At 35.9% G+C, this 15067-nt stretch overlaps 1 protein-coding gene across 3 annotated transcripts in view; it reads right to left on the reverse strand.

Annotated features, from left to right (window-relative positions):
• SPAST (spastin) overlaps window positions 1-15067 on the reverse strand; it is a 44341-nt gene that overhangs the window by 18223 nt on the left and 11051 nt on the right. Inside the window, exons 2-4 of one of the 3 annotated variants that reach the window (XM_012727634.1) lie at window positions 14327-14410; window positions 12198-12281; window positions 4486-4581 (exon numbers count right to left, since the gene is read on the reverse strand). In XM_012727634.1, the coding sequence (XP_012583088.1) occupies window positions 4486-4581; window positions 12198-12281; window positions 14327-14410 (264 nt within the window). Of the gene's footprint in view, window positions 1-4485; window positions 4582-12197; window positions 12282-14326; window positions 14414-15067 lie in introns of all 3 variants that reach the window. The other 2 variants (XM_004686313.2, XM_004686314.2) reach the window with 2 other exon arrangements.

Genomic DNA, 15067 nt, shown 5'->3' on the forward strand with positions numbered 1-15067 from the left:
CTAAATAATTATATAATATATACCAGAACTTAATAACAATGCTTATTGGGAAGACCAATGTTCGGTGAGCATATTAGTGTATCTGAAAGAAAAGCCTAATATTTTGGTTTTGTTTCTAAAATTTCTGAATAATGTTTTAAAAAATTAAGGAATCTGAATTTGTTCAGGATGTCAGTTTATTTTTAAAATATATTATTTATTTTAAAATAAATTATTATAAAAATCAAACAGTCTAGGGCCCTCCTAGTGGTGCAATGGTTAAAGTGCAGCACTATGAAGCTAGCAGCAGTCGCTTCAATATGAGTTCGATCCCAAGCCAGGGAGGTGACCCTCATGGTGCATCAGATCTCTCCTGCCTCACCTGCTACTACCCTCATCTGCCTGTTCTGATCTCCACTGTCTCTGATGAATCCTCTCACCAGCCCTGTACCTTTGGCCTGTACCCCAGTTCTGTATGCATACATAAACTAAATCTTTGGAAAAAAAAATCAGCCTACCTGGGGTAAACTGGCATTACAGGACTAAAATCAAGACCTCTAGGGTCCATTTTGACCAGTTATCCCAAATACACATATCTAGACCAAGTGTGAGTCATTTACTTGAAATAATAATAGTAAAAATTATGACAATCATGAAGATTATTATACACCCACTGCAGATTATCTTTTAGCATATAAATAATATTCCAGAATTATCTGTCATGAAAAGCTGAAATTATCCCTATGTTCCCAAGAGTCCTAAGACTGAACATTCATTTCTTCAAACAAATATATGAAATGTTCAGTTTGCAGCGTGTACTAGGTATAGAAAAAAGCAGAAAAAGAAAGAAAGGAAATAGCCTCAAAAACTCATGTATAGGAAAAAAAATAGGGAATAAATACATACATGGTAATTAGTAAAGATATGCCCAAATGACACGAAAACTCAAAGGAACTTCAAAATGCAGTAAGGTTGTTAAGAATTTTTTCCAGTAAATAAATGAAAAATTCTAAACCCCATGTTGAGGAAACTAATAATGGGAAACAGGAAAACATTCTAAGAAAAGGAATAGCATAGCAAAAGCAGAAACATGAAGAAAAGCAAGACCTGTCTACAATGATGATATATTCACATGTTAGTGAAACAAAAGGAGACTGGAGAATAATTTCTTCAGACAGAAAATACATAGACCTGAGACCACATGGATAGAAAAAGTCATTAGCAACACTAAGAATGAGAGTAGACGTTTCATTAAAAACAACAAAGGTAAATAGGCAATGGAGGTTGTTTAAACTGCTGACAGTGAAAAAGTATTAACCTTTATCAATTCTGTATCTAGTCACTAAGAACGAGGGTGTTTTTAAAAAATCATAAAGACTGAGACAACTTACAATATAAAATGATACTAAAAGACTACTAATGGAGATTTTCTGGTTAAGAAATAAACACCAAAAGGGGGTCTCCCTGGTGGTGCAGGCGTTAAAGACACAGCACTATCAAGCTATCACCAGCCACTGGAGCATGAGTCGGCAGGGAGCTGACCCACATGGCACAGCAGAGCTCCCTTGTCTTGCCTGCTTTTCCCTTCAGCAGTCTATTTTAGTAGATCCGCCTATTCTGCTCCCCACTCTGTCTCTGGTGGAAGCTCTCACACCTACCCTTCCCCCCCATACCTTTGGCCTACACCCCAGGTCTTGTATGTATAAATAAATAAATAGAAAATAAAAAATAAACAAAGAAAGTAATTTAAAAATTAGAAATGAAGTTAGAGAACACAAAAAATAAGAAAATCTGTGGTGTGGAAAAGCTCACAAAAGGAAAATCATTAGAATATACTACTTGGCTTTCTGCAAACAGTATTTACAAAGTCATAATAATGTTAAATGTGATGTCTCATTATAAGTAGAAAGTAGAGAAAGCTAAATAAACAAAAATGGAGACAAAAGGTAAAGGTGGCATAAGAAAATTAAACTTTCTTTCACTTGAATAAGAAGTCAATATACAATAAAAATAAGCCAAGAATGGCAATATACGCATCATATCCGAAAAAATAGTATGGATAATGAGGGGAAAAAATAGCAAAATGAGTTAAACATTTTATAAGCCAAAGCCTGGTGGAGGTAGAAGGGTAGGGAAAATGAGGTAGAAGGTGAAAATAATTTTTCTTTATAAATCTAGTATTTAATCAATTTTATCAATCTATAAAATCTATATTTAAAATTTATGATTTGGTAATTTTGTAAAGATGCATGTAATTTTGAAACCGCCACTAAAATCAATATACAAGATTTTTGTATTCTAACCAAAAGTTTTCTTGGGTCCATCTACACTCCACTGTCTTACTGCTCCTAAGCAATCACTAATCTGCTTTCTGACAATATAGGATCAATAATTAGTTATACGGATCTAAGTTCATGGTGAGTGAATCTTCTGACATTTCCAATCAGTTGTTCAGGCCATCTATTAAGTTTTTTTTCATTCAGCAACGTTTTTTCAATTTTAGAATTTCCATTATTTTTATTGTGTAGTTTGTTTATATTATCTACTAAGATTCCAAGCTTGTTCACTGAGATAATATTTTCTTATAATTCTTGAACAACAACAAAAAAATAAAGTAATTCTTTGAACATATTTAGAAAGGATGCTTTGCTAAATTCAGTATCTGGCTCCACTCAAGAGTCAGTTTCTTGAGTAAGAGTCACACTTTCCTATTTCTTTGCATGTCTAATAATTTTGAGTTGAAAACTGGACATTATTTTTAAAATGGATAATTTAGATAACACATTCAGAAATTAATAAGCAGACTCTGGCATCACTATTTTCTGAAATAAATTAATTCATCCAAGTGAAACATTACAGAATGCTACAGAAATGGGTGACACTAATAAACTAGAACTGAATGAATCAGCTTATTCACCAAAGCTCAGTGACTACTGAATACCAGTGCTACATAAATTAGCTATGAAGTATGGGCCAACCACAAATGAATTCATAGCACAGATTCTAAGGATTTGAAATCAGCTTGATTTTTTAGATAGATACTGGAAGAGAAAACTGCCCCTTGAAAGAAGGGGGAGGGTGCAGAATAGTACAGTAGCCTTTCACATGTACAATGAAGCAAGGGACAATCAAGGCAACAAGAAAAAGTAATACTAGTTCACCCTAGCCAGTTTTTGCTATTTACTCTGGCAAGATAGATAGTAAGGATCTCAAGTTTGTACTTCAGTAACTCTGTATTTGTATTAGGAAATTATTTTTATGTAGGTATGCTTATATTTCTTTGTTTCAAAAAGTTTCTTATGAAAATGTCAGTCCTTCACTGCCATACTAAGAGAAACAGGCAAAATATTTATCTCTATAATTAAAATAGTATTTTAAATTAGGAATATGAAAAAGAATATAGATACTGATGTGGGTTTCCACATTGGAAGACCCAACTAAAATGTTAACTCCTTAAGGGAGAGATGAAACCATAGGAAAAGCGGTGATGATGTCTTTTCTGTTCACAGAAATCCACTTTTTAATCTCTTCTCTATTAAAATGTAAGTTTATATTATGTTAGAATAGAGAAGACAATTGTCTTACAGCTTACAATGAGATCTTTCAGCTACAATTTGAACAAAGTAATACTTTAATAAACTTGAAGCCTTGGGACCTCCCTAGTGGTACAGGGGTTAAAATCTCAGTGCTATCAAGTTATCACCAGCTACAGCAACATGAGTTTGATCTCAGCCAGGGAGCTAACCCACATGGCACAGCAGACCTCTTCCGGTCTTCCCACTGCTTCCCTCAGCAGTGTATTTCAGTAGAGCCACCTGTTCTGCTCCTCACTCTCTGATGAATCCACTCCCACCCCCAGTATCTCTGGCCTGTGTCCCAGTTCTTGTGTGCATAAAACAAACAAACAAACAAAAAATCTAAGCCTTGAACATGAAACTAATACTAAAAAAATGTCACTAATTTATAAAAAGACCTAAATATCAGAGAACCAAATCAAACAAAAAATCTATCCAAAAGATCAAGGAAAATAAATTTCACTCATAGTAAATAATAATACTGTGATATTTTAAATGCAAATTTTTTCTAATAAGTACTATGATAAAATATTTGTGTATAGTATATATGAAAATTGATATGCAGTGAACATTGATATATAACAAAGAAAAACTAAAATTTTTTCGAGAAACATTACATAAAAACTTGATATCCATAAAAATACACAAACACTGAACATGTCATATAAAGAATATTTTAGTAATTTAAGAAATATTTTTATAATCTCAGAATTAGAAGCTGCAAAACATGCAAATAAAGTATGTTAGGAATAGCTGTATTTTGTCTGTTGCATGCTTGTATACCATGAACGATAAGGTTTTTATATTTTCAACATAGCCCTGTGAAACAAAAAACAATCAAATCTATCATTATAAAATCAAGTCAACTCTCAGATTAAACAGGATTCTAGCTTACATGTATTATTTTACATGTTAGTCTGCCTAAACCCACCTGACTGGAGATGTCCATTGCGGCATGTCAGGTTAGTACTGTCATTATACACATCCGTTTGTGACTTGGAGAATTGCAAAACTGGTTGCAGCTTCTCTATGCAACAGAGGGAGGTAAAAAGAGAACAAAATAAACGAAAAGAAAAAAAACACATAATATGTAACAAAAGGTTTCTGAAAATGAAAAATCATTCAAGGTGTTATAAGTTATTAGAAGGATTTTTTCATTTTATAAAATTCATAAAAATTTAGTTAGTAAAAACTAAGACATTAGAATTAGCAACAGAAATTAACAAGTAAGGGCCTGGTAGCACAGGGGTTAAAGTCTCAGTGCTATCAAACTACTGAAACCTAATTTCAGTCGTGTCAGAGAGATGACCTGTATGGCACAGCAGACCTCCCGTCTGATCCACTGCTCCCCTCAGCAGTGTATTTCAGTAGACGCACTTATTCTGCTCCCCACTCTGGCTCTGATGAATCCTCTTACCCCTTGCACCTCCGGCCTACACCCCAGTTTGTATGCATAAATAAATCAATCTTAAATAAAAAGAAATTAACAAGTGAATGGCTATATTCAAAATATGCCATATTTAAGTTTGGTAACGTGAGGAAGTTCCTTATCACTCTCATCACTAGCAAGTAGTTTACGAATATCTAATATGAACAAAATATTGTGTAGGAACAGCGTATTAAAAATGAATATGGTCTCAATTATCTAGATACTTACACAATGTAGTTGGCAACAAAAGAAAATACTAAAAGGGTTTACAGGATTTGAAAAGATAAAAGATAACTCAGGAAAGCAGAAGAGTGCTTAAAAAGACAGAGAAAACTCTAAAAAATGTCACAATCAGAGACAACAACATCTATTAGGCAAAAAATAAAGATAGTAGAGCCTCTCTGGTAGAGCAAGAGGTTAAGCCTCAGCACCATGAAGCTATCAGCAGCCACTGCAGCATTAGTTCAACCTCTTGCCAGGTGACTGACCCACATGGCACAGCAGATCTCTCCTGTCTTGCCTGTGCTCCCCTCAGCAGTGTATTTCAGTCAGTATACCTGTATTGCTACCCACTCTGTCTCAGCAAATCCTCTCATCACCACACCTCTGGCCTGTACGTCAGTTCTTGTATGCATAAATAAATCTTTAAAAAATAAATAAAACAAATATTTTAAATAAATAAATAAGGGGCAATAAAGCAGAACATAATTATGTATTTGCAGAACTTTGAGTACAATATCCTAACGTGTTTAAGTACACATAGGAGGCTTCTGAGGTTAAGTCAATAGGGGAAGAAGAAAGGGACAAAGGAGTCTAAGAAACTGTGGGGAAGAAAAAGACCATTCCCCAAAAAGAAACATAGATTATATATATAAGAAAATACTGGTGAAACACTACATGACATACACCTCAGTGACATCTCTAAAGGTACATCACCCACAGCAAAAATAGTGAAAGAAAGGATAAACAGCTGGGACTATATCAAATTGAAAAGCTTCTGTACAACAAGAGACATTACATAAAACAGACACCCCACTGACTGGAAGAAAATTTTCACACATAATACGAATGATAAAGGACTAATAATAAAGATATATAAAGAGATGATGAAACTCAAATATGAAGTAAACGAATCCATCAGAAAATGAGCAGAAGAGCTAAAAAGACACTCTCCAAAGAGGAAAGGCAGATGGCCAACAAGCATATGAAAAAATGTTCAACATCATTTATAATAAGTGAGACAAAAATGAAAACCACAATGAGCTACCACCTCACCTCAGTGAGAATGGCACATCTTAAAAACAACTAGCCAACAGTAAATTTTGGCAAGGATGTGGAGAAAAAGGAACTCTACTGCACTGCTGGTGGGAATGCAAACTAGTACAACCACTATGGAAAACTGGAGGTTTCTCAAACTGCTAAAAATGGAGCTTCCATATGACCTATTATGATGGGTGATTTGGTGATGGGAAGCCCACGGGGATTACAACTGAGATGGAAAAAGGCACAAAATAATGTAAAGATAAACTATTATTTTTTAAAAAATGGGCAGGAGAGCTAAAAAGACACTTCTCCAAACAGGAAATGCAAATGGCCAACAGGCATATAAAAAATGCTCAATATCGGGCCCTCCCTGGTGGCGCAGCGGGTTAAAGCACTGCACAAAGAAGCTGAAATCAGTTCCTCATGAGTTCGATTCCCGCCTGCCCTGGAGGAGATCCACATGGCGTGGCAGACCTCTCCTGACCCGCCCACTGCTCCCCTCAGCAGTGTACTTCGTCGATCTGCCTGTTCTGCTCCCCGCTCTGTCTCTGGTGAATCCTCTCACCCTCTGCATCTCTGGCCTGTACCCCAACTCTGTATGCATAAATAAATAAATCTTTAAAAAAAAATGCTCAATATCACTTGTAATAAGGGAAATGCAGATTAAAACCACAATGAAATACCCCCTTACATCAGTGAGAATGGCACATGTTAAAAAAACAAGCAACAGGGGGGCAGATGGAGAAGGAGGAGACCTGAGGAAGCCACATGGAGCAGCAAGCATGTGATGTAGAAACTGGGCTTGTTTCCTGACCCTGGACTGGTTAAGGCAGATGTGGGTGAGATACTTGTAGGGAAGTGACTATGGCAGTGTTTATATTGATTTTGATTTTGCTCTTTTCCTCCCAGATTTGTCTGGCCATTTCTGACCCTTTTCCATGGGTCCTATCCAGAAGGTGCTTTAGTCTTGTGGCAGGCTTTCAGACCTTGCTTTGGGCCAATCCCTTTTAGGTTGACTTTTGCCCACGAGGGGATGGGTAACTTCAGGTGTTTGATTTAGAAGTTATATTCTTTGTGTTCCATATTGTATATTCACTGTATTAAAGTCACTTTTCATTAATAAAAAAAAAAACAAAACAAGCAACAATAAATGTTGGCGAGGGTGTGGAGAAAAGGATCTTTCCTGCATTGATGGTGGGAATGCAAAATGGTGCAACCACTATGGAAAGCTGTGTGTAGGTTTCTCAAACTGCTAAAAATGGTGCTTCTCTATAATCCAGCAATTCCACTCCTAGGTATCTATCCAAAGGACACAAAACAATAATTCAAAAGGACATCTGCACCCCTATGTTTATTGCTGTCCTGTTTACAACTGGAAAGATGTGGAATCAACCCAAATGTCCAAAAATAGATGACTGGTTCAAGAAGATGTGGTATGTATACACAACAGAATTATTACTCGGCAATCAAAAAACATAAACTCATGCCATTTGTGGCAACATGGATGGAATTGGGAAAGATCATGCTTAGTGAAATAAACCAGAAAGAAAAAGAAAAATACTGATGGTTTCACTTATAACAGAATGTAAGGGAGGGGGGTGGGATATATACATACATACGTATATATGGAAAGAGAAAAAGATAGAGAAATTGTAATAAAGTAAAAAGAACATCAACTAACTAAACCAGAGACATTCTACAAGGGAGGACAGGGAAACAAGATCAAAACTGGGGCGAGAAGAGACCATGGAACTATGGTGACGATACATGGGTGAAGTGGTGGTGGGAAGTTTATGGGGATTACAACTGAGATAAAAGATGTACAAAATGGGCCCTCTCTGGTGGCGCAGCGGGTTAAAGCCCAGCACTAAGAAGCTAAAGCCACTTCTGTGTGAGTTCGATCCCCGCCTGCCCCGGAGGTGATCACATGGCGCGGCAGACCTCTTCTGACCTGCCCGCTCCTCCCCTCAGCAGTGTACTTAGTCAATCTGCCTGTTCTGCTCCTCGCTCTATCTCTGGTGAAGCCTCTCACCCTCCGCATCTCTGGCCTGTACCCCAGTTCTGTATGAATAAATAAATCTTAAAAAAAAAGATGTACAAAATGAAAAATAATGAAAAAATATATATGTATATATATATAAATATATACTTGTGCATACTTAGACGCATGAAGATTATCTCTAAAAACAGTCTGGAGAAATTGATAATAGCAGTTGCCACTGGGGAGAAGAAATGAGCCGGGGTATAGTACATGGGATGGATGTGTTTCATCCTCAAAATATTTTAATTTTGTGGCGCATGCTTATATTACTTTTTATTTTTAATGATCAAAAGTTGAAGAGGATCAATTCAACTTCATTCCTACTTCAAATAACAAATTCTTCCAAGATGTAGCTCCCTACAGCTAGTGCTTGAAGCCCAAGAAAGCAGCAGTATAAGCTTCTTGGCTGTTCTACAAAATGAGTGCACTCTCTTCCCCCATTTAAATCAATCCAGTTATTAGTATGAACTTGCTTTAGTCTCAGTTTTCTGAGCATCACAAGAATTAAATAAATTCATATACATAAAATATGTATTGTGTCTCATTCATAACAGGTGGTGAATTTTTACTACTTAGTTTGTTAAAATTATCCAAGTTGTCACAATACAGATTCTTTTCTTCTGTACAGGGAGCAATACAAGGAAATACATGAATATGTCCAAAAATGCTGCACATATATTTATTCTAACTCTCCCAAACTTTTATTTCTAAGGTCAGACAAGCAGGCGCCATGCTTGGTTTATGGTACAACGACACACACCTTTGGGACAGGTTAAATAGCAGCTACCCTTTTTGCACAAAGCACAAAGTACTGCAAAGCTTTTGTATCCTAGAACTGGCTGATACAATATACCTTGGAGCTTTTTTTCTGTTTTGTTAGTTAACAGGTAGGTCATCTGATTTTTCTCAATGATTATACTTTTAAAATCACCATACTGAGAAACTGTTTGTGTTGGCAAAAGATATAAATTAGAAAAAAACAGTAATTTGCAAATGTCTTCTTTATCATTTAACATTCTCTTCAATGAAATATCACCAAAAAAATCACACATTCATTATCTAATAAAAATAAGCATATTAAATCCTTAGTTTTAATAATAGCTAGGAAAAAAAAAAGCCATACAACTTGTTTTTACGAGTGTAAGGTACAGATTTATATGTGTGGAAACACATAGTAGCAGTATATTGCTAATGTGTTCCAACTCATTTTTCTTAAAGAAAGTAAACTCAATTGGGCACTGTTCTAGGCACTTAGGATGTAGACAAGAATTTCTCTTTCATAGAGTTTATAGTCCAGCAGGGGAAAACAACAGGTAGTAAACATAAAAATAAGTCATCTGGTAGAAGGTGCTTGGGGTGGGGAGGGAAGAGAAAAACAAAGGATTAGCAGTAAATAAGGTAGTTTGGGGTTTTAGTTTTGTGTACAATAGACAGGTTGTTTCTTTGAGATGTTGACCTAAGTCAGCCATACAGTATGATATCTGGGAGAAAAATAATCCAGAGAGGAGTTAATGCAAGGCCGTAAGCAGACACATCTGGGGCTCTCCTTGGTGGTTCAGTGGGTTGGAGTGCAGCACTGCGAAGTTGGCTGTGGCCACTTCAATGAGAGTTTGATCTCCGCCCTGGAGGTGATCCACATGGCGCTGCCCGTTGCACTCCTCAGCAGTGTACTTCATCCATCTGCCTATTCTGCTTCCCACTCTGTCTCTGGTGAATTCTCTCACAACCCCTGCACCTCTGGCCTGTACCCCAGTTCTGTAAGCATAAATAGGTTTGACAAGCAGCAAAGAGGCCAATGTACCCCAGTAAGTACAGTAATGGTAGAAAAGAAGTCAGAGAACTAGTAAATAGGGGAGGGAGGGACAGCTGTCACAGCAGGGAGAGCCTTACAAACCATCATGAATATCAGAGATTTTATTACTGTGAAATGGTGAGTAGCTAAAAAGATATGAAAGAAATGAATGATATAATCTTACTTTAATTTTAAAAGATCACTCTGGCTGCTTTTTTACATATAGACACTAAGGGAGACCAGCTAGGACCCCTCTTGACGAATTTAGGAGAAAAATAATGGAGGCTTGGAGCAGGCTGATAACTGGAGAAGTAGTTGGATTAAGATTATATTTGAAAGTTGAACAAACCTTCAAATATAGATGACTGATAATTGTATAAAATGATCCTCTTTAATGTTCTTATGATACAATAAGGGAGGGAGAACTTTAGAAGAGTGAATCATCATTGCTGTAGGATGGAAATATGCAATTTTTGTAGGGGTGGAAGAACAGTATCAGAGAAATGTTGCTGGAAGAAATAAAACCTAAAATGGGGAACATAAATATTTTTAAAAGATAAATAAAAGTCATTAAAGAATGTTGGGGAGAAAAGATGTATCAGGAAGTAACAGCACGAACAAAAACTCTTGATTAATAATGACAGCAGCCACTGGTTATTTGTAGGCGTGATAGTGACATTTTGGATACATTCTCTTCAAGTAATTATCTTTTAAATAGATATAACATAAAATATTTATAAACGATATAAAAGTGTCAAGAATTTGTCTTAATATGAAGGAGAGGAATGGTTAGGAATATAAACTGACAATGGCATACTTCCTGTATTAAGAGACAATAAATACTAAAACATTAACTAAACTACATATTAGAAGACTTTAAGGGCATATGATCTCCATCAGCTACTCAACTGTCATCAAAGAATGAAAGCAGTTAAATAACACAAAAGGAATTCTGTATACCAATAAAACCACTCAATAGGGGGCCTCCCTGGTAGCATAGGGGTTAAATCTCAGCATTATAACCCATCATCACTGCAGCCCCAGTTTGATCCCTGACCAGGGAGCTAATCCACATATGGTGCAGCAGACCTCTCACTCGCAGCTCTCCTCATTAGAGTATTTTACTCAATCTACCCATTCTGCTCTGTCACTAGTGAGTCCTCTTATCCCCTTCAACCCCCTGCATCTGTGGACTATACCTCATCTCTTCTATAAATAAATAAATAGATAGATAGATAGACAGACAGATAGACAGATAAATTCACTTTACTCAATAGAAACAGGGTTCAAGCCATAGGTTGTTTACTTGTCTTTTTGGGTAAATCAAGACTGATTATAGGTCGGTAATTATAAAAGCTGAATGATGGGGGCCCTGCCTTGTGGCACAATGGGTTAAAGAGCAGCACTATGAAGCTAGCAACAGCTGCTTCAGGAGGAGTTCAATCCTGGCTGGGAGGTGACCCTTATGGCACAGCAGACCTCTCCTGTCTCACCTGCTGCTCTCCTCAGGAGTGTATTTTGGGACCTGCCTGTTCTACTCTCCACTCTGTCTATGGTGAATTTTCTCACCACCCCTTCACCTCTGGCCAGTTCTGTATGCATAAAATAAAAAAAAATTATTTTTAAAAAAGCTGACTGGGCCCTCCCTGGTGGCGCAGCAGGTTAAAGCACAGCACTGAGAAGCTAAAACCACTTAAGCATGAGTTCGATTCCCGCCTGCCCTGGAGGTGACCACATGGCATGGCAGACCTCTCCTGACCCGCCCGCTGCTCCCCTCAGCAGTGTGCTTTCGTCGATCTGCCTGTTCTGCTCCCCACTCTGTCTCTGGTGAAGCCTCTCACCGCCCCTGAGCCTCTGGCCTGTACCCCTGTTCTGTATGAACAAATAAATAAATCTTTAAATAAATTATAACCTACTGAATATACTTTAAAAAAAAAAAAGCTGACTGATAGAGAACTAGGAGTTGATTATACTCTTCTGTTTTGTGTATGTTAGAAATCCTAGTTAAAAAAAGGCTAGATCACATTTTCAAGATCATCTATTTCCAGCTTACATTTAAAGTTTAATAGATTTTTCTAAAAACATATCATTACAATTATCCAACTCATTAATTGATACCTAGAAGTTGTAAACGATCCTTGGCCATAATCAAGTTAGTCATCATTTTAGCTTGAAGGCGTCTAGCTCTTTCACACTGTTCACCTGAAAGAAAAAAACAGGAAAAGAAATAAAACACCTACATTTTCTACAAATACTATATCAAGATAGAATATCAGCCCAAACTAATTTCATGGGACTCAAAGTCTTTATAAAGAAATTTTGAAAATATTACTTTTGAATACCTAAAACAAATCAATTATAGTTCCTTACGATGACTTCATGTATATTTCATGACATATTTCAGACACATTTCTTCTCCAACATTTTAAAAACTCAGAAATTAGGAGGTGTTTTAAACTGTTGCCAACTTACTAATGTTATCAATCAGGCTGCATTCATAACAGAGTTAGTCCTTTCCTGGGACAAATTTAAATTTATTATTTAAAAATTTGTTATTAATATTGCTATAACATTTATAGCCATGTACAATTAAGAATAAGACAGGATATTCAATAAAGTTAAAATTCAAAATTTAAGCAATAAAAAGAGAATGTGTCCTAGATTAACTGAGTCATTGTTTTTCTCACCAGTAGTACAATAAAAGTTATTTTAATTGAGGTAATACTGGCTTACAAGAATTCATAATTTAGGGGTCAAATGCATTTTTGATTCAATAAATTACAATTTTCCTTACAACCAACTCATTTTCTTCTAGTTTTTCTATATAATTTAAAAGAACAACAAACATATTTTGTTTGTACCAATTTATAATGTCATGCTCATTAACTCATCAAAGTCTCTGAGCGCCAATCACCCTATTCACATATTCTATTCTGTTCTGTTTCATTAGAGACCAGGAGGTAGAGAAGTAGTCAAGATGAAAGAAGGTGAGGAGGAGGCAAGAATAGCATGGTAAATATTGGGCACACTGATTATCAGAGATTATCTAATATCATCAGATGAATCAGCCAGCAAGCATCCATTCAGTGTACTGATCCATTATAACTGCTTCTCCACCTTTTGGCTAAGATCAAGTGTGGTTTGATCCATAAAACTAAGATTGTGAGCTTAATATTATAATGTTTGCTTCTGAACTTATTTTAGCTATGATAAACACAAATAGTGTTATTAATGTGTGACACAATATTCAGACCATATTATTTAAGAAATCAGGCTCAGGGCCCTCCCTGGTGGTGCAATGGGTTCAAGCATAGTAGTATGAAGCTATCGCAGCCGCTGCAGCACAAGCTTGACCCCTGGCCAGGAAGCTGATCCTCATGGTAGACCTCGCCTGACCTGCCTGCAGAGTATTTCAGTCAATTTGCCTGTTCTGCTCCCCACTCTGTCTCTGGTGAATCCTCTCACCACCCGCACCTCTGGCCTGTAGCTCAGTTCTGTATGTATGAATAAATAAATCTTGAAAAAAAAATAGAAATCAGGTTCTGAAGTCAGATTGTCTGGGTTCATAGCTTGACCCTTCCACATGCTACCTATAAGATCTTAATCAAGTTATTTAACTTCCTTGTACTTATTTACAAGGAAAAATAAGAGTAACAGCAGCAGCCTCAGAGTGTGAGACTGTGATGAAAATTAAGTGACTATGTCTGAAGTACTTACATTATGCTTGAGCATATAAGAGGTAAACAATAAATGCTATTTATATTTTTAAAAATAATATTAGACTTTAATTTTTCATTTGAGGTGACAGGAAAGTAAAGATGAGAACTAACTGCTTTGGTTTTAAAAAGCTAAGTATGAAACAAAATAACATATTCATAGTTTATAGTATAACATGTAGTCAAGTTATTACCCAAAAGTGCAAAAGTGAATTAACCACTCCTTAATCTGCCCTCACAATGAAGAAAGAACCAAATTTCAAAATTATGGCTTAAATATAACCAATAGTAAGTTCAAGCAGGGAATAAGTAATACAGGGGTTATTGTTATACTATTACAGGTAATCAAGTCTGAGTACAAGTGATTACAACTTCACTTTCAGCACAAGTAATAGAGCATTAACTGTACAACATCTATAGCTATTAATAATATTTAAAGTCTGTAAATACTTTTATTAAAATAGATAGATCTGAAATCAAACAATCATTGTGAATATAATGAGAGGACTACAAAAGTAAATATAATTTTACCTTGTCCTGTAACTATTACAGCTATTCCTTTTTCCAGTTCTTCAATGCCCTTCTTATACCATTCCACAGCTTGTTCTTTTTGTCCTGCTTTAAAATAGAAATAATTATTTTTACATAATTACAAAGAACATGTCAAACATTTTCCAAGCATGCCATTAATAAGATACATTAAAAAGAGGGTTGGATCCACTAATCTGAGATAGCTTATTCCCTGACTTCTTAGTACCTTTATCATTCAATGTATATGTGAATCTCCAAGTGGAGTGGGAGTGTGACTGCCAGAGACTGAGAAGGTGAAGAGCACAAGTACAAAGGAGCATGAGGGAAATTTGGGTTGATAAAACATTCAGTTTATCAATGTGGTGGTGATGGTAATGCAACTGTTTTTCAAAACTCAGTGAACCACACACCTCCAGAAAAGTAAATTTTACTGTACATAAATTATAAATCAATAAATATGAGCTTCAAAGTGTATAAGACTCTAACATTTATATATAAGAAGTTTTTTGTGGCTTGCATTATGCCAGATGTAAAAATTTTCATATAAACATTTTTAAAAGATTTATTTATTTATCCATATGAGAATTGGGGGTATACCTATGTTTACTGCTGCTTTATTTACAATTGGAAAAACATGGAAGCAGCCCAAATGTCCAAAAGTAGATGACTGGATTAAAAAGATGTGGTACATATATACAATGGAATATTACTCAGCAACCAAAAAAGAGAAACACATGTCTT

The sequence above is a fragment of the Condylura cristata genome, unplaced genomic scaffold (assembly GCF_000260355.1).
Source record: "Condylura cristata isolate star-nosed mole 26May11 unplaced genomic scaffold, ConCri1.0 scaffold00020, whole genome shotgun sequence".
In the NCBI taxonomy this organism is placed as follows: Eukaryota; Metazoa; Chordata; class Mammalia; order Eulipotyphla; family Talpidae; genus Condylura; species Condylura cristata.